This window comes from Paroedura picta, chromosome 1 (assembly GCF_049243985.1).
Source record: "Paroedura picta isolate Pp20150507F chromosome 1, Ppicta_v3.0, whole genome shotgun sequence".
Classification (NCBI taxonomy): Eukaryota; Metazoa; Chordata; class Lepidosauria; order Squamata; family Gekkonidae; genus Paroedura; species Paroedura picta.
The window spans coordinates 165,673,679-165,693,311 of record NC_135369.1 but is presented as its reverse complement, the minus strand read 5'-3'; the positions used below and the strand labels follow the sequence as shown (position 1 = coordinate 165,693,311).

General features: G+C 43.0%; 1 protein-coding gene across 2 annotated transcripts in view; it reads left to right on the top strand.

The window, feature by feature from the left end:
• The window catches only part of NBAS (NBAS subunit of NRZ tethering complex), a 221,377-nt gene that overhangs the window by 9,194 nt on the left and 192,550 nt on the right, over positions 1-19,633 (top strand). For both annotated transcript variants that reach the window (XM_077310978.1, XM_077310987.1), the window contains exons 3-9: positions 111-147; positions 709-786; positions 2,641-2,688; positions 4,244-4,287; positions 6,954-7,087; positions 8,758-8,891; positions 8,977-9,075. In XM_077310978.1, coding sequence (XP_077167093.1) covers positions 111-147; positions 709-786; positions 2,641-2,688; positions 4,244-4,287; positions 6,954-7,087; positions 8,758-8,891; positions 8,977-9,075 — 574 coding nt within the window. The remainder of the gene's footprint in view (positions 1-110; positions 148-708; positions 787-2,640; positions 2,689-4,243; positions 4,288-6,953; positions 7,088-8,757; positions 8,892-8,976; positions 9,076-19,633) is intronic.

The following is a 19,633-nucleotide window of genomic DNA, read 5'->3' as shown; positions in this document are numbered from 1 at the left end:
CCCGGAGAAGTATCTCGGACCTCAACAAGGGCCAGGGACTTTTCGGTCCTGGTCCCCACCTGGTGGAACAATTATGTGTTCAGTCACATCTTTTCTTGTTTTATTTGTAGGTCCTGCCTTATTTATACTTCAGTATTTATGGTATAGGTAAGTTGGTTTAAACTCAAACTATCTAAGGCCATGCCAGGAGTCATGTTGAAAGGCCTCATTGTATTTGCATAGACTTGTTGCTCAGCTGGTCTTCTTAACAACATTTGGAGAACCTCTGATTTGAAGCATGTATCTTTGAAAATTATTTGTATTAAACTAAAGAATGCTGATTAATTGTATGCATTTATCCTTTGGATCCTGAATTGGCATAGCAATATAACATTTGGTGTAAAGCAATTTCTCTCTCTCCCTCCCCTCCCTCTCTCCCCTCCCTCTCTCCCCTCCCTCTCTCCCCCCTCCCTCCCTCCCCTCCTTCCTTCCTTCCCTCCCTCCCTCCCTCAGAATCCAGTTATCCTTGGTTTTTATTCCATAGATTCAGATTGGAAAACAAATTATTGCTTTTCTGGCAGAACTGTATAGTCTGGCAGAAACCCAAACAAAATGTGAATCTCACACAATCCTCTGCTTGCTTCCCGTCTTTAAATTTTAGCTATCGTTGTCCTGAATTTCATATGTGTTTGCTGTTACATTTCAATCAAAGCATGTTTCTACTTCCAGCCCTGCAAAGTTTTCCCTCCCTGCTGGACTCGTCCGCCTGGTCAGTAAGCAGATTAACTGGCATTTAGTGCTTGCAAGGTAGGTGGCTGTATTCTTAACTGGGAAATGGGGGTCCCTTGGGACTCACGGTGCAAACTGGTTCATGTACGTCAGAAAGATTTTCTTTCTGCTTTGAGGAAAAAAACATACCAGAATTGTTGATCTTGGTAAACTTGTATAGTGATTTTTTTTAAGTATCCCTGAGTAGTTTGCATGAGGCCTGAAAAAACATAAGACAATAGCACCAGTGTAGTGCAGGGGAAGTCTTGGATGATGTAATGCAGGGGTAGTCAACCTGTGGTCCTCCAGATGTTCATGGACTACAATTCCCATGAGCTCACGGGAATTGTAGTCCATGAACATCTGGAAGACCACAGGTTGACTACCCCTGATGTAATGGATTCGGCTTGCTGAGTTTTAGGATAAAACTTTCAAGATCAACACCAGCATCTTGAATTGGGCCTGGTAGCAAAGTAGAAGCCAGTTTAGATGGAACAAGATGAGTTATATTTTTGCCATGGCTGGTGTGTGTTAGGGGTGTGTGTGTGTGTTGGGAGGAGAGTTCACTGGTGTTGAACCTGAGTAGGAAAGGGCATCAAGAAACGTGAGATTTCTTGTACCCCTAAAGGTAAAGGTATCCCCTGTGCAAGCACCGAGTCATGTCTGAACCTTGGGGTGACACCCTCTAGCGTTTTCATGGCAGACTCAATACGGGGTGGTTTGCCAGTGCCTTCCCCAGTCATTACCATTTACCCCCCAGGAAGCAAGCTGGGTGCTCATTTTACCAACCTCGGAAGGATGGAAGGCTGAGTCAACCTTGAGCCGGCTGCTGGGATTGAACTCCCAGCCTCATGGGCAGAGCTTTCAGACGGCTGCCTTACCACTCTGCGCCACAAGAGGCTCTCTTGTACCCCTGGGCACAGCCTTTTTGCCGTCTTGGACCCCGTCAACATGTTTTGTGGAGGACTGATGGAGGACGTGCTTTGTGGATGACAGGAGGCACCGTATATTTCCTGCTTGATTATTACAGTGTGAAAGGCTGACATTTAAACCTTCCCAAAAATTCTGCATTGCGTATGTGAGGAAAACTGGAATTAGCAGAGTCCCTTGAGTCAGCGCAGAACGTGGCAGCCACAACTGATAAACATGATATTCATCCCATCTTCACAACTTGGGAAATGAGGGGCAAAACTCATCTCAGAGATGCAGGGTCTGGGTGGAATCATAGCCAGGTTGAAAGAAGTGCAGTGACGTGAGTACACAAATGCGTTTCGACAGCAGAGAAGAAAGTGTTCCGGTGTTTTTCATCACCTGTATATCAAGTGGTTTGTTTCCGTATTCTCTTTGTTCTTCCTATCCTTTCTGGTGGATACTTTCTTTGTAGATAGCTGAATTTGGATTCCCTGGAAAGGATCAGCTGTGACTCCTGGGTCTTTTCTTTAGTCAAAGTCAGGGGTAATCGCTGGCAGGGGGCTCCTGGGAATTGTAGTCCATGGACATCTGGAGGGCCGCAGTTTGACTACCCCTGGTCAAAGTCATAAACAACATGTGAGCTATAGGGCATTTTTCCTCCTGTGTCTTGGGAGGTCTGTGAACTGGTTCCTGTGCTTTATGAATGTTGAAAATGTGCTAATAAGTATCCGGGTGAGGTTGCAGGCTCCTTGGGGTCCCACTTTGTTTCTCTAACATTCAGTATCATTCACTTAGTATTTTAGGTATGTTACCATTTTAAATTTAGATCCTGTCTCACCCACTTCACAGGGCCTTTGATGGTAAAATAAAAGAGTGGGGGACCTTGAATGCTTTGGAAGAAGGGCGACATAAAAAATGCAGTACATAAGTAAGAAGCAGTATTATGTTGGTATTTTTTACAAGCCGTTTTTTTCCCCCCAGCAATGGAAAACTGTTAGCAGCTGTTCAAGACCAGTGTATAGAAATAAGGTAAAGTATTCCTGTATGAATTTGCCTATGCTTAAGAAAAAGCAGCATGGAAGTCTAATGATAAATTGAAAAGGGCCAAATGAATTTAGGATTTAACCATGCTACCGGAGTTCTAGTTTGTTTAACTTGGATTCGTCTATAGCGTTAGCATGTTAAATATTATTATTATTATTATTATTATTATTATTATTATTATTATTATTATTATTATTATTATTATTATTATTATTATTATTATATTTCGATTTATTTCCCACCTCTTCCGGAAGGCTCGAGGCGGGTGACCCCATTAAAACCCATTACAACCCCCATTAAAATATTAATACCAACATGGCGGCAAAGAGAAAATACCCCATCCCTCCCCATACTAATATCAGAGATAATAGAGGAGTGCAATGTACACTTCCTAACTCCCGGGGGGGGGGTGATGTCCCGAGTTCGCTGACCCCACACTTTTTGCTACCTGGCCCCAAGTCTTTTGAGTTAATAGACCCACTCAGTGAGTAGAGAATACCATAGGGTTGGGTTGTCTGTCATCGACCAGAGCTAGGGCTTTCTTAATCTTGGCCCTCACCTGTTGGAATGAGCTCCAAGATGACACCAGGGCCCTGTTGGAGCTGAAACAATTCTGCAGGGCAGGCAAAAGGGAGCTCTTCCACCAGGCTTTCAGTCAGGACAAGTGAACAAACCACCAACCAAGGCCCAGAGACCCCTGCCACCATCTTCTCTACTAACAGAATTAAAAACAATCATAGTGCAGGAAAAATGAGTAGCCGATTTGTTGAATGTTAAATTATAAACTGCTTTATTTGTTACAAGTTCTCATTGTTAAAAATGTTGTTATATACTTAAGGCAAGATGTTTATTGTATTGCATTGTATTATGAGAGTTTCCAATGTAAACTGCCCTGAGCTGAAAGGGAGGGTGGTACAGTATACAATACAATACAATACAATACAATACAATACAATACAATACAATACAATACAATACAATATAAAAGTTTCTACCAATTCCCCATTCCAACTTCAGATGACCCCTTCGGTAATTATTTTGGGTCTCCTGGTCCCCAGAAGCAGAATTTCATGGATATCAGTGGGTTGCAGTGGGAGCAGGGAGGCAGAAAAATACCATTCTGCCATTAAGAATTTGAATCTGAATCCAACCCATAATTTGATATGTCGGTAGTACCCTCAGCGTCAAATAGCAACATGGCAAATTTTACTGTTCTGCATGCATGTGATCACCAGGACTTCCGGGGCTGTGTGTTCAAAGGCTTTAGAACTAAACAAGAAACTTAGGAGCATTTCTTGGGGATGAAAAGGGAAATGTTGAATGGCATTAAGGGGAATATTACCCTTGTGGATTGCATTCTGTGACTGAAGATCCTATGATTTCCCCAGGCTGCTATTTTCCTTTCCAGGTTGATGTGCAAAAAAAAAATTTTTTTTACACAGACATATTTATTTTGCTTAAACTATCAATAAGCTACCCATCCATAAATTGCAGCAGGCATGTCTTGTGTAGATTTGATATTGGAAATTTAACATTGCAGGTCTGCAAAGGATGAGTTCGCGTCTGTCATTGGGAAATGCCAAGGTATGTTTCATCACACACCCTCAATTTTCTTTTAATTGTTAAATCATGTATCAATTAAGGGCTGATGGTTAGATTAATGATTGTCACTTGAAGGTAGGTTTAATTATGCAGTATAGCGGGTGTTATAGTATCGGACTTTTATGGATTAATTCACCTCATGATTGTGGCTTATTTTTAAAATAGAGTGATTACTAATGAGATGGAAACATCCCCACTTGTTTTGCTACCTGGGAGCCTCCTCACAAAACACTTTATTATGTAAAGTAGGCCTTGGTTTAGGACTTTTAAAAAAAAGATTAATTTTTCCATTCCTGTTTACCATTCGTAATTTTTCCAGTAAGGTTTTGTATTTGAGTGTGTTACTCTAGCAATAGTCTTCTCCTTTTCCAGAGGTGAGACCCATCTTTAGCCACCAGGTAAAGATCCAATAGGATGAAATTAATTCAAAAGAAATTCCGTCTCAACATCCGGAAGAAGTTCCTGACAGTTAGAGTGGTTCCTCAGTGGAACAGGCTTCCTCGGGGGTGGGGGGGGGTTCTCCATCTTTGGAAAATTTTAAACAGAAGTTGGATAGCCATCTGATGGAAAGGCTGATTCTGTGAAGGTTCAAGGGAGTGGCAGGTTACAGTGGATGAGCGATAGGGTTGTGAGTGTCCTGCATAATGCAGGAAGTTGGACTAGGTGACCCAGGAGATCCCTTCCAACTTTATGATTCTAGGTACTAGCATGGGGGATGAAAATATATGTCAGGAAGTTCCATGACATCAATTATATGACAGGAACAGGAGGTGCCAGAGTTATATCACTGGTGAGGAGAGTTGCAACTGCACATTGGAGGAACAACCAATATGGGTAGCTTGCCAGAAATAGGGAGAAGACAAAAGGAAACGAAGGAGCTTATGTTTGGAGGCCTATGGACCCCGTTTCTGCTAGGATTAGTTTCTCTTCACCAATGAGTGATCTTGCTGTGCTGTGCTGCTCCTCTCAATGTGTGTGCAAAGAGGTAGGATAATGGTGTCCTTTCTCTTAAGACATGGGTCCTAACAAAAGTGTGTGGGGGGGTAAAGCTGGCTATTATGTAGGGACTTGTGGCCTGGCAGGTGGGGCTATGCAATCCATCCCAGGGTCACATCCTGTGGGCTGAAGATCACTGCAGTACAACGGGTCTTGTAAGAGACAGGAGTTTGTTCTAATGAAACATTACAGTCAAGGTTATGATCCTCAGTTTCATTCTGTACATGGAGCTCTCCAGATCAACAGAAAGAGAAGTGAAGGGGGTCATATGGAAGCATGGAATATCTTCGAATGGTGACAAATTAGGTGTTTTGCAAAGCAAGCAAGGTGCCATAAAATGTGCATCAATATATTTCTGCTTTCAGATTTCATCCCCCCCCCCTAGAAATCACAGTTTGATTAAATTCTGGTTTACTGTTCAGTTTGAATGCAAGCTGCCCAATAAACTATGGTGTGCTAAAACTGGGGCTTTAAGCCATGGTTTGCATCTGCCTTCTGGTTATTACTAATTGTAGTTGTGGTTCTTGAATGTGGATATTGCAATTTATTTAATAGCACTACCCCTCTCATCCTGCTGTTGGGATCTGCTCCAGCTATCAAGGGTGCTTCTCAGCATGTCCTTGTTCCTTCTCACCTGTTGCCAGGTACCCCCCCCCATGGGTGCCAGTTTTCTGTTCCTCTCTTTCATCATAAAAGAACTTGAGGTACCCCAGGAAATTGATGGGCACTCGATTCAGGATGAGTGAAAAGAAATATTTTTTTTTACTCATTGAGTGTTAAAACATAGAATTCACTACCAGAGGATGTAGTGATTCACTATACTACCAGCATAGATGGCGTTATAAAGGGATTAGACAAATTCATAAAGCATATGTTTGTTTGTGGCTACTACTAGGGGTGGGCATGAACTGGAAAATTCCAGTTTACTTCTGGGTTTGAGGTCTTCCTGAACAGAACCCCTGAGCCCAAACAACCGACTAGGTTCAGGCTGGTCTGTTTTGCTTCTCCCCGCTAAGAAAAGAGGGAAGGAAACAAAAAGGAGTGCTGAAATAGCTGGCAGCCATTTTAGCCTCAAAGCAGACAGGCCCTGGGGGTGGAGAGTGTCCTCGCTGTCCGAGTTGGAATAGGACCAATCGGTGCAGCCAGCAAAGCTGGCCGCACCCTGATTGGCCCTGCACCTACAGCTCCCTCCCTGGATGCTAGCCACTTTGCTCTCAGACGCTGCAGGAGCCAGCATGTGACAGAGAGACACAGAGAGCCCTGCCAACCGCAAACCAGCCCTGATTACCTGCTATGGCTCCTGCTGTAAGGGAGAGAGGGAGACAGAGACAGAGAGAGCCGCCCAAACGAGCCTTCATTCCCTGCTACAAATGGTCCTGATTATCTCCTATGGCTCCTGCTGCTTCAGAGAGAAAGAGAGAGAGAGAAAGAGAGAGAGAGAGAGAGAGAGAGAGAGAGATCTGCACCTCCTGGTATCCCATGGGTCCTAGCACCCATTGTATTCGTGGTTGCAATGGGCTTTCTTGCTAGTGTTACCATAAACCTCGATCCTTGGCTGATAATGCACCTGTTGAAGAAAAAGGCACTCATTCTAACAATGCAATCCCTTCACCCCTGTAAAGACTGGTGTCAATGTATTTTTCCTCCCGCAGTTCCCAGGGATCCTAACCCGCAGTGGAGGCGTGTGGCTTGGAGTCATGATTGCACTTTGCTTGCCTACGGAGAAAGCACTGGAACTGTTAGAGTGTTTGACTTGGTTGGCAGCGAGCTCCTAGTCATTTCACCGGTATTTACTTTTTATGTTATAGATTTCAGAAGTCCAGTCTGCATGCAAATTAGACCTTCGTGGCCATTATAATTTTAACATTACACAATTATGCTGGGAGTCTGCATCGCAGCCCATTTATCACTTATTTTATTGAACGGTTGTTTTGGTTTTTTATGGGTAAATTTGGATCCAGTAATTGTGTACAGCCTAAACAAAGTACGCACGTTAATTTTATTTGTGTCGTAAAGTTACTGAATCTTTGGACGGACGTTACACTGTTGTAGACCTCTAAAAACAGTCAGTCCCCCAAAGGGTTATGTTTTAGTGTTGGAACCAGCATGTTAACCTTGGAAAGGAAACTGCTTCTTGTAGAGATGGAAATTTGTTTGGGCAGCAGGTTAGTTGTTTCAGTTTAATTTAGCTGGGAATATATTTACCAGGCTTTCTAGTAGGCAGGTTATCAATTTTAGCTTCTGGGAAGCTGAAAAAGGCACTGTTTTCTAGAAGGCTCTCGGTAATCATTGAAGTTACGTTGCTGCAGGTGGCATAGCTGATATATCTTTGAACAAATATCTGTTCCATAATTTTATTGTCTAGACTAGATCAGGCATTCTCAACTAGGGCTTCATGAAACCCTGAGGTTTTTTGACAGCCCTGGAAGGGTTTTCTGAATAGATGGGAGTTAATTAATTTTGTATATATATTTTAAAATTTGTTAAACGTTTATTGGATGATATGACCATGTATGACCATATATGGTCATGTCAACCTACCTACCCCTCCCAAAATGGCCGATGATGGGCCTGGAGGGGCTGGGAAGCAGAGGGGCCCCAGGTGGGCATGGACACAGCTATGCTTCCCAACTTTATTCTGCACAATTGCACCAGTTCCAGGTTTTCTCGAAGGCTGAAGAATATTTCACGGGTTCCTCAATGGTAAACGAGACGAGAGAGGCTGATCTAGATGTTAGTCTGTTGGTTCTCGATTACTTTTATCTGATTATCTACACAGGAAGACTTGCAGTATTCCGACACTGCTCTCCATTTCCGCGTTGAAGGAGCAGTGAGTCATCCCCTTGTCCCTCCTCACTCTGGTCCCCCAACCCGCAGAGCTGTTCTTTCATACTTTTTAATTTATATTTATTTATTTATAATTGGATTTATAGAACTACCCCTCTTGATCCAGCTGTCTTGGGGCGGTGTACATCAACTAAAATCAACATAGATAAAACAACACTGTAAATTGTCTGTATAAGACTTTTGGAGGCCTGGCCTAAACCAAATGCCTGGTGGAACAGCTCTGTTTTACAGACCATGCGGAACTGACAAAGCTTTGACATGGCCCGTGTCTCCTCCTGGGGCTTATTCCATCAGGCAGGGCCCAGGACTGAAAAGGCCCTGGCCTTCTCGAGGCCAGGCACACCTCTTATGGGCCGGGGACTACCAGCCTGTTGGAACTGGCAGGGTTCGGGCCTCATGTTTCTGGATATATCTGTCAGGCTCTGGAAGAATTTTTGGGAATGGAGACAAGTGTGGGAAAACTGCATCTTGTTCACGGATGGTTGTCTACATGTTGATAGTATTGTTATGTGACTTCTTCATGCTTGTCTAGCAGCTTCTGATTGGAACCAATACTCTGAGCAATTTAAGGGCATGAGTCTTTTAAATACCATTATTATTTTGTTCTAGGGCTGTAGCTTTCCTGGAGACTTGACCTATGCTATAGCGGGATTGATCTTTCTGGAATACAAAGCGAGTGCCCAGTGGTCAGCTGAGCTGCTAGTCATCAATTACCGCGGGGAACTGAAAAGCTACCTTGTAAGGTAAATATGGATGCAGACTATTCCCCGCCCCTGTCCATCTAAAATCCTTTTTAGTAGAATAAATGATATTCTCTTTCTGGTTTAGTGTTGGAACAAATCAGAGCTTCCAAGAGAGCCATAGTTTCAACTTCAGAAGTCATTATGCCCATGGAATAATGGCAGCAATTTATCATCCTGTACACCGGTAAGTGTTAGTCTAAATTAATTTTGTAGAGATAGAACACTGGTGCTAAATAGCCATGTGCTTTAGACAGTTGGGTTCCATTTTGCAGTAGGTTGTCTCTCCTCCTCCCCCTCCATTTTCTGAACTGGAAATGACTGAATTACAGGACATATCATTCACAGGCAATTGTAGGAGCTAATGGAATTCTATTTCTTACTGATTTATGCTGGCTGAAATATATTCCCAGTTATGGTGGTCTGAATCTGAAGGTGACCTGCAATGCCTTGCAGACTAATTTTTTTCTTCTTCCCCTCAAAATGGGTGCAGCGATTCAGCCAGTCCAGACAAAGATGTGCAGCTCCCATCAGTTGTGTTGCTGTCTTAGGGGCGCTCACCATTTTCTGCAGTCATAATAAAACCAAGAAGAACTTTCTCCTAGCCATCTTGTCTGGTTGCATGCCCTGAGATGGCTGTCACTAGCAGGCCCTGAGATGGCTGTCACCCTCTCCACAAATAGTTTGTTTCATTTGAGAACAGGCCTCTTAAATCTTTTGCGCCTTGGATTTTCATCTGGGCTTGAAGTGACCGTTCTCACCCCCAATATCTTTAAGACCGTCGATATGCTGTCACTTAAACCTTTTTTATGCTGAAGGGCAAATGCACAAGATCTCAAAGGTTCACTTTGCCCATTAAATCTGAGAATATCTGCACCCATCTGTCTTGCCAGAGCACAACACATGAACAAACAGCTTCGGAAATACTAAAATGTAATCCCTGTAAAGAAAAAAAATAACCACTAATACATAAAGCATCATCTTTCTCAAGTACCACAGTGTCTGTTAGTTTGTACATAGATGCTTTATGGAATGTTTTTTTTTCTGTTGGACATTGGCACTTTAGTCCAGACTATGTGAATGAAAACTGGGATTGTGAAACCATGGAGAAAGAGCAGAGAAGATAAACTCTGGAGTTTCTGGCCATGGAAGAACTCAGGCACACTCAGCATAATGAACCATTGACTGCCGGTATAATTATCCAAATTTATGAGATACTGCTTAGTAACCCAACCTGTAACATACATGGGGGGTATGGATGTAGTAGACAATCTTATTTGTAATAAGCTTCTCTCTTAAATTCCATCAGTGTCCTTTGCCATCGACCTTTCTGGTTCTGGCCCCACCTAGTGGAATGGGTTCCCGGAAGAGCTGAAGGCTCTGCAGGAGCTTTCGGCGTTTCACGGGGCCTGCAAGATGGAGCTCTTCCGCCGGGTCAGTGGTTGAGGCTAGACCTGAAAGATCTGATAGCCCCACTGGCAGAATGGGTAGTGTGAAGAATGAGGAAATAGGAGATCTAGAGACTAGTAGAGTCGCCACCAGCAAGACCATGGCTGTGTGTACTGAGTCGGCACTTGGGGATCCCCTTGACACTAGATTACAGCTAAGGATTATGGGATTGGACTATCACCGCTTTAGTGTAGTGTAGTAACTGTAGTTTTAATGGGGGTACTGATTGTATGTTTTATTGGGGTTTTGCTGGGGTTTTATCTGTAACCTGCCGGGAGACAGCGTGCTGACAGCGGTAGGATATAAATTAGATAGGTAGGTAGGTAGGTAGGTAGGTAGGTAGGTAGATAGATAGATAGATAGATAGATAGATAGATAGATAGATAGATAGATAGATAGATAGATAGATAGATAGATAGATAGATAGATAGATAGATAGATAGATAGATAGATAGATAATAATTTTTGTGTATGTGTTAAATTATGACCCACTGTTATATCCTCCTGGGAGTTGTATGTCAAAAGATAAAAGAATTGAAAGAGGATAGTGGGCTAAATCATTCAAAGTTTTTTTCTAATCTCCACTTTCAGGATTCTTAAGTTCTTAAGGCTGAGGCAGGGCAATTTCCCCATCCCCTTCTCCACCTCCTTTACCTCTCCCCTTAATTGACGTTCAACATTTCCAGGCCTCCTGGCGTATAATTAAGCCAGTTTTGTGTTTTCCTTTAAAAAAGGTTAAACGTTAGTTATAAGTTTGTATCCAGCCACATGATTTTGAAGACTGAAGGGCGCTTTTACGTTAGTAGAGTTCCTGACGGATTCTTCTTCCCCCTCTCTTGCTGCAGATCCACCACTTTGATCCCATGCTTTTAAGATGATTTATCATAAGGTCTGAGATTTGAGGATTGTCTGGCAGCCAGGCAAGAGACATTTAGAAGTGGTTTGCCATTGCCTGCCTTTGTGTCATGACCTCTAGCGTTCCTGCATCCAAATCCCTGGAGATCTCCCATCCAAATTCTAGCCAGGGTCAGCCATGCTTAGCTTAGAGGGGATCAGGCTTGCCTGGGCTTGGCACTATACTTTAAATAAATGTCCTCTGACTGCCTAGCCCTAACACTTCCAAAGGCTCATTCAACTGCAACAGGATGGGGAAGACCAACTCTGGGAATTCCTCCTCAGCAGTGCACCTTATCTTATTGGTTATAAGCCCATATTTTGTCTGCATGTTGAGCTTGATTGACTCCCACCGAAAGCTAACAGGAAGGAGAAATTTGAGTAGGTCCTGCCACCCTGATGGAATGGTGGACATCACCCAGAGGATGTCCTCTTTTTCCCCTCAGAGAAGGACTCTTCACAGGAAGTATCTAATTGTCATTCTAAATGCAGAGTGCCCAAATCCAAGAGAACAATGCTGTGGATCCTTGTAAATCTTTGCAAGCGTTTTGACGAATCTGAATAATATCGAGTTGTTTCATCAGGTCAGACACAGGTTTCTTTGACTTGGCTGTGCATTTTAGACTTTTGCCGATTATTTCAGAATCACAGAATCATAGAGTTGGAAGGGGCCATACAGGCCATCTAGTCCAGTGGTCCCCAACCTTTTTATCACCGGGGACCACTCAACGACAGGGACCACTCACCGGGGACCACTCAATGCCTTTTACTGAGGCCCGGTGTGGGGGGGTAGTTTACTCCTCTACTCTCAACCACTGCCCTAGCGCTGTCTGATCGCTATGGTAATGTTTAAACATCCCTTCAAAATAAGATGCAGACACACCACAACAATGAAGTGTGTTGTAAAGGGCTGGGGGGGGGGGGAGAAGGCGTCCTTCGGGGCCCACCTCCAATTAGTCGAAGGACCACGTCCTTCTGCATCCTAAAGCAGAGCTGCCAAGCTTGCCTGCCATAGCTCTATGTTTTCCTTTTTCTACTCTGTCAGGAAGAGAGAGAGGGAGAGAGATGATGTGAAAGACAGGCTAATCGGCTTTGCATTTCTGTTATGTAGAGGTGGGACCTGTGCTGTATTTCGCAGTTGTTTGTTTAATTTCCCTCTCTGTTTTGAATGTTTGTAATTTAACTATAAATATGCCCTTTGTTTTAATTCTGTTTTAATGCCATTCTTTCTCTTTGAAGTGTGTGTGTGTGTGAGAGAGAGAGAGAGAGAGAGATGGGGAATGACAGCACTTTGACAGCTTACTCAGTTTTCTCAGTGAGAACAGATTATTTCTTCTTCCTGCAGTCCAGACATGGTTGATGTTCTGAAGCTTGTAAAGTGAGTGATGCTGTAAAATTCGCCGCTTGAGAGCAACCAGCATTCCCAGCCAAACCCAGAAAAGGGCTACTGCTATAAATGCCGTTTTTTTAAAAATTATATATATAATAATTAATAGCATATGAGCATAGAATAGTGAGTACATATGAATAGATACTACCAATAAGTTGTCACTTTCAATTATTTCTCTAGTCTAATATAGTTTACAAACCTACTTATTAATAGTAGCCAATGGCTTTGAAGTTCATTTGGAGGTGTCTGTTTGCTAAGTTCGTCTGCTTGGCCATCTTGCAGAGTGCCATCTTAGTGTAGTGGTTAGGAGTGCGGACTTCTAATCTGGCAAGCCGGGTTCGATTCTGCGCTCCCACACTTGCAGCCAGCTGGGTGACCTTGGGATCGCTATGGCAGTGATAAAGCTGTTCTGACCGAGCAGTAAAATCAGGGCTCTCTCAGCCTCACCCACCTCACAGGGTGTCTGTTGTGGGGAGAGGAAAGGGAAGACGACTGTAAGCCGCTTTGAGACTCCTTCGGGTAGAGAAAAGCAGCATATAAGAACCAACTCTTCTTCTTCTTCTCCAAGTTTGTCAAGCCAAACTGTCACCATAGGTATTTTAGGGTGCTTCCATTGCTGAGCAATTACTAATCCTGCTACTGTCGTCACATGAAAAAAAATCATTAGCATTGCTGGGAAGATTAACAGACATAAAGCTTAATAACAAGAAATCAGTATACACAGGAAATTTTACATTCAGCATGTTTTCTAACATAGTATGAATTTTTATGCAAAATTTCCAGACCTTTTTACAGTTCCACCACATATAAAAAGAACCCACATTTTCATGACACCTTCAACATTTACCATCGTATTGCTTGGACATTCTACACTTTTGGTGTTATGTACCATCTGTAAAACATCTTATACCAATTTTCTCTTAACATTTAACATTTCATAACTTTTATCCCCCCCCCCCCCCAATGCTGCTCCCTTATGTCAAATGAGATATTGTGATTTAAGTTCTGCATCCACTTCATCGTACAGTTTTTAGTTTGTTCAGTTTCAGTTTCATATCTTAAAAGAAGCTTATATATTTGCCCTTGCATATGGGGTTTAGCTTGATAGAGGATAGATTCAAATTCTGTCATTTCAGCAATTGTGTCTATCCTGCCTTTTATTTTGGCCAGATGCTTTGCTTTCATTTGCAAGTATTCTTTCCCAATTATTGGGTCTCTCTGAAGGTGAGAGCCTGCTTTCTTTTTGGACTTTTCCATGGGCCAGAGTACACTGTACTCTGCGTCTGCATGTGTGTGCCCATCAGCGCACCGACGCCCGCAGCTCTGGTGCAAATGGCCGCTTCAGGTGCCAAAGTGCCCAACCCTAGTCAGGTTCCTTCAGTTGGCCAGAAAACACAGTTTTTGATTTGGCTCCAAAGATAGGTTCATGCTAAAGCAAGAAATTGAACTCAACATATACTTTATTGGAACTGGAGTTCAGGGAACTGAACACAGCATATAACCCTTTCTATTCCCACCCCCATGACTGGGGTAATGACTGGGGAAGGCATTGGCAAACCACTCCGTATTGAGTCTGCCATGACAATGCTAGAGGGCATCACCCCAAGGGTCAGAAATGACCCGGTGCTTGCACAGGGGATACCTTTACCTTTTACCTTTTATTCCCACCCCCACTCATGAGAACCCAAATAACGTGGAAAGCTTCAAAGGGAAAATGAACCAGGCAGCTGGCAGATAACAGGAGAGCCCAAGGACGTAGTCCAAGGGACTTAAACAAATGAAACTGAGATAACTTGTGATATTTCATTTATTTTTTGCCACCCCTCTTGGCATAGCTGGCTTGGGACGGTTTCCAACAAGTTAAAAAAAACATACAAAATTCATAAAACAGAACATTAAAACATAATACAAGCAACAATTAACCATCAAAACTAATTAAACTAATTCAAATAATCGGACCAGTCTCTGGCTAATTGTAGTCCTGTTAAGTAGCTCATGAGTACAAGATCGGATTCCGGGGTTCCAGAGGAGATTCATCTGGAGGGGGGAGCTGAGTTATGTTCTGTTCATAAAATACACTTAAAAAAAGAAAAGAAAAGAAAACCTGTTTATCCCCAGCTTTATTCTCTGGGGGCCCAAAGAGGCTAGTTCTCCTGTCGTCCGTTTTTCTCCTCTCACCAGAAACCCTTATGAGGCAGGGTAAACTGCAAGAGAAAAACCAAGCATCCATCCATTACAGAGCAGGATTTGAATTTATATTCCAGATATTAGAGAGATCTAAGAAATCACCTGTCTTTTTTGCAGGGGAAGACTTAATTATTTGCATTAGTTTGTGTTTAAAGCGGAATTCTGCACATGCAGCAATGCTTTCCTGCTTTTCCTTTTCTCTTCTTCCTCCCCTTGCCAGTCTTGAGGCAATCTGTGGGCTATATCACAGCGACTGCAGCTGGATGGGGGGGGGGGGGGATGATGCAAGGAAGTTCTTTCTGTGACTGGGGAAAAAAATTCCTTTGTAATGCCTCCAGCTGTCCCATTGTCATATAGTGGTCAACTATAAACTTTTAGAAAAAGTAACATTGATTTTTAAATCCCATTTTTCTCTATCCTACGGAGGATCAGAGCACCTTACAATTGCCTTCCCTTCCTCTCCCCACAACAGTCACCTTGTGAAGTACGTGGGCTGAGAGAGTTATGAGAGAACTGGCCCAAGGTCACCCAGCAGGCTCCACCAGGTGGAGAGGTGGAGAATTAATCCCAGTTTTCTAGGTTAGAATCCCCCACTTTTAACCAGTCCGCCACACTGACTCTCAGTGGTCTGTATAACTCCTTTAATTCCGGTTTATAATGTAGGTCAGGGGTAGTCAAACTGCGGCCCTCCAGATGTCCATGGACTACAATTCCCAGGAGCCCCCTGCCAGCATTCGAATGCTGGCAGGGGGCTCCTGGGAATTGTAGTCCATGGACATCTGGAGGGCCGCAGTTTGACTACCCCTGATGTAGGTGGTTGAGTGGGTGGTCATGAACCAGCTACAAGCGTTCCTAGAGGAAGCGTCAGTGCTGGATCGGTTCTAGTCCTGTTTCCGGCCTGGCCATGGGGTGGAAACATCTCTGCTCATCCCTACAGAAGACCTCTGGAGACAGCTTGACTGAGGTGGCTGCCTGTGTTGTTAGATCTCACAACAGTGTTTGATTTGGTAGATCATGAGATTCTGGCTTGCGATTCTGGATGTGTGTGGAATGTTTGTACTGTCACCTCATTTTTTTTAACCATTTGAGAAAATACTGCTACTGCTGTCACAATTTTTGGGGTAGTCAGTATACCCTCCCTTGCCAATATTATACAGTTAGAGAAGAATGCAGGAACGAAAAAGTTGTTAACTTTTGCACTTTTTGATTAACAGAAGCTGGCTCTGCCCTTCTGGATTTGCTAAGAAATTGGTATGTGGCTGCTGGCACAGTACAACAATACTGAATACTTCCTATTGTATTCAGAAATCAATCTGGCAGCATGATGCCAGTTTTTTTTTTAAATAAATGAAATCCAGTTTATTTCAGTTGCGGCCTGTATCAACACACATGCACACACACACACACACACACACTTATTTATTGGTTGTGTTGGTGCTCAAAGCTATACTGCTTTAAAATTCTCTCATTTGTTGAATATTTCCTCAGGACAGAAGTATTTTTTTTGTTTCATAAATTCTCCATGCCCACATGAATGCTGTTGGCTCTCATATTGAAGCAAATTTCTATTTTGGGAATCATTTATGGATAAATAAGATGCTATTGATGCATTCTTTAGTTTGTTTCTTTTTTCACTCCTAAGAACACAGTAACAGTGTCTGCTCTCCCCCCCCCCCTTTTAACCATCTCTTCTAAAGAGGCTCATGTGCATCCTGCCATCCACAGACTTCAGAGAGCAAGATTTTCCCGCTACTGATCCCCTCTCCTCCCTGATTTGCTTTCTGAAGGGGACCAAGCTTTCAGGAACAGCATAGGGGGCAAAGGAGGGGGTGGCTGCATTGTGTAGGTGATAAATTGGTGGAAATTGCTTGATTTTTCTGAAAATGGAGATGCCATTGTGTTGGAGTTGCTGTGTAGCTGGATACATGCCGTGAGCTGTAAGCTATGACATCTCTGTTGCAAAAATTGTTGCAATAATCATTTTAAAAGTTGACATTCCACCCAAAAAGATATGCTCATTTGCCCCCAGCTTTAAAAAATAACAATAACTCGTTTTGCTTATATTTTAAAAAAAGCCCAACACACATTCTGTTACTTGGAACCCTTGTTGATTTAAGTCTATAATTAAATCTCTCTCTGTTTCTTCTTTTGATTTATAATTATTTCTATAAAAGGGACTGTGATTTACCCCCCTTACAATCCTATCTCAAAATACAACGTAATAAACTGTAATTAGTAAAAATGAAGGCTGTGACCTAATTGAAGAAATCTTGTTTCTTCAATCTATTGAAATAATAATTTTAATGATTCTAACATTTTTCTAATCATCTCTCTCTCTTATTAATACATTTCCTGATAGCAGTTCATAATGTGGCTTGTGAAATGAGCAGCCTCCTTTTCATTATATTCAAAATTATCTTTGTTATCTCCTTCTGGCTCTATCTTATCTGACACTGCCAACAAATGTGTAGAAAATGTGTAGAAAATCTGCTTCTTTTATTCAATATTGCCAGATTTCCTCTGTGTAATTTGATCTTATAAAGAATTATTTGCTTTATAGTACTGAATGGATATAGACTTCTAAATGTAGAATATGTCTATTGATAATCTGTTATGCTTGGCAGATCTTCCACAGTTTTGCTTAAACAAGCTGATGACCAACAAGTTGGAGGGGAAGGATATATATGTGTGTGTGTATGTATGTCTGTGTGTGCGTGTGTATGTATATATAGATATATGAGTATGTGTGTATGCATTTTATTTATTTATTATATTTCTGTACCGCAATTCATAACATTATAAACAACAATAATAGTTCATTCCATAACTGAAGACATCAAGAATTACAACATTTCCCAATAACATAAACTTTCCAACCATGATCCTATAAGTTGGTCGGTTTGGTAGATCATGAGATTCTGGGGAGGGATTTCTGGAGACCCCCTTCCACTATTTTTTCCTGCCCCACTTTCTTGAAAGCCTCCATGGACTCTTCCCTTTTTCTGCTTCCTTCTTTCCTTGTCACTCACCAGCGTAGCTTTGTGTGTCCCCCTGGCTCCAACTTCCTCTCCCTTCCTTCTCCTGATAGCTTCAACTCAGGAAAAGTTTGGCCCAGTTATGCAGTGCCAGCCCAGTGCCACAGTGAGGAATCTGCAAAGATTTGCATGGAGAATCTTACTTTCCTTTGTATCTCCCTGTGTAGATAATTTCTCTCTTGCTGGCTACTTCATGAGCCATTCCGCACAACCCCCAATGTAGCCAAATGTAAGTGATATTGTAAAGCGCTAAAATTAATAGCGGCAGGTCTTCACAATGCACACAGCCGTTTCTAGCAGAAAAAAGGCTCTCCCACTAGCGTTGTTTTCATTACCCACAAGTTTTTGGTCTCGCCGGAATTGGAACAGAGGCAATATTTTTCTGTGCTTCTTCTCACCCCTGGCCATCAATCAAACAGAACAGCCAATGAACTGTTGTGTTCGGGCTCCTGGAAAGCCCCTTTCCCTTTAAAATCTGTTTTTTAAAAACCCGAAAACACCAGTAGCCACGAATATTTGTTAATTTGATGTTTCAGAAAGACCTCTTTCGCTGGCGTAGGAGCTGGCGCTTAATCGTTTACACGCTCCTCAAGTAACCCCTCCCCATCGGTGCAATTTCTGGCCGAAAATAACAGGCAGTGTTGAACAGGGTGCTGTATTGTGCTCAGAAAGTTTAAAGACAATTGCAGAAGGGAGCTTTGTTTTACTGATAAGCACTTATGTGGAGGGACTTCAGCCGAAGAAGCTGTAGCCGGTTTAAGGGGGGGAAAATGGTGATAGCGTCTCTGGAAGCTTGGGGCAAGACCTAGGGAGGGACGTTCTTTCTACCGCTACATTGAGAACACACATGTCTTTTTCGGATGTGTTGCAGGTTGTTCTCAGGAGTGAAGCGTTTTTTTAAGGAAGAATCCACTTTTTACGATTCCCCGAAAAGTGCTACATCGAAGCGCTTTTTGCGGGAGTGTTGCAGGAGTGTTCCGGATTGTGTACGATGTCGTGCATAATGTTAAAAAAACAGCATTACACAACAGTTAGACTTCAGCAACATTAGCGCTGTGTGGAATGGTTCCATATCTTAAGCTTTCCCTGTTTCTGTCTTCCTGCCTACCAACCATCTACTTCCCACCATCAGCTATATTTATTATTTATTCATACATCTTTTATCTTCACAGTGAGACCCAAATAGGGTTGTGCATGCCGGCGTCCGAAGCGACTGCTCCAGCCCGCTGCAGCCAGCGACTCACTGCGGGGGTGGGGGGAAGGGAGGGTGTGCGGCTGCGCACTCACCCTCCCCCCTCCACGGTGAGGCACTGGCTGTGGTGGGCTGGAGCGGCCTCTTTGGACACCACCATACACAACCCTAGACCAAAACTCACGAACATCATTGTTCTCTGCCATTTTATCTCCACAACAACCCTGCGATGAGTATTAGACTGTGTGTAACTGGCCCATAGAAGTAGAAGTCTACTTCTATGGCACAGTCAGGATTCATACATCGGTCTTTCAGATCCTTGTCTGAAACTCGCTTCACCACAGTGGTTTGCGTGGGGTGGCTGCTATTGAATAGAAGTTAGCAGCCAGGCCTGTGTGAATCAAGTTGGGTCATATCAAGCTGTCCGGTGATGACTGATGGGCCTGGGTCCAAAAACCGAAACAACCCTATAAAAAAACCTGCTCTCACCTCAGGCCTCATAGTGACAGAAACCAAAGCTTTAATGCTGGCAGTACTGCTGCAGCCTAGTAATGGCCAATAAGAGCGTTTCCTTCTTAAAGCTACAGGCACTACTTCT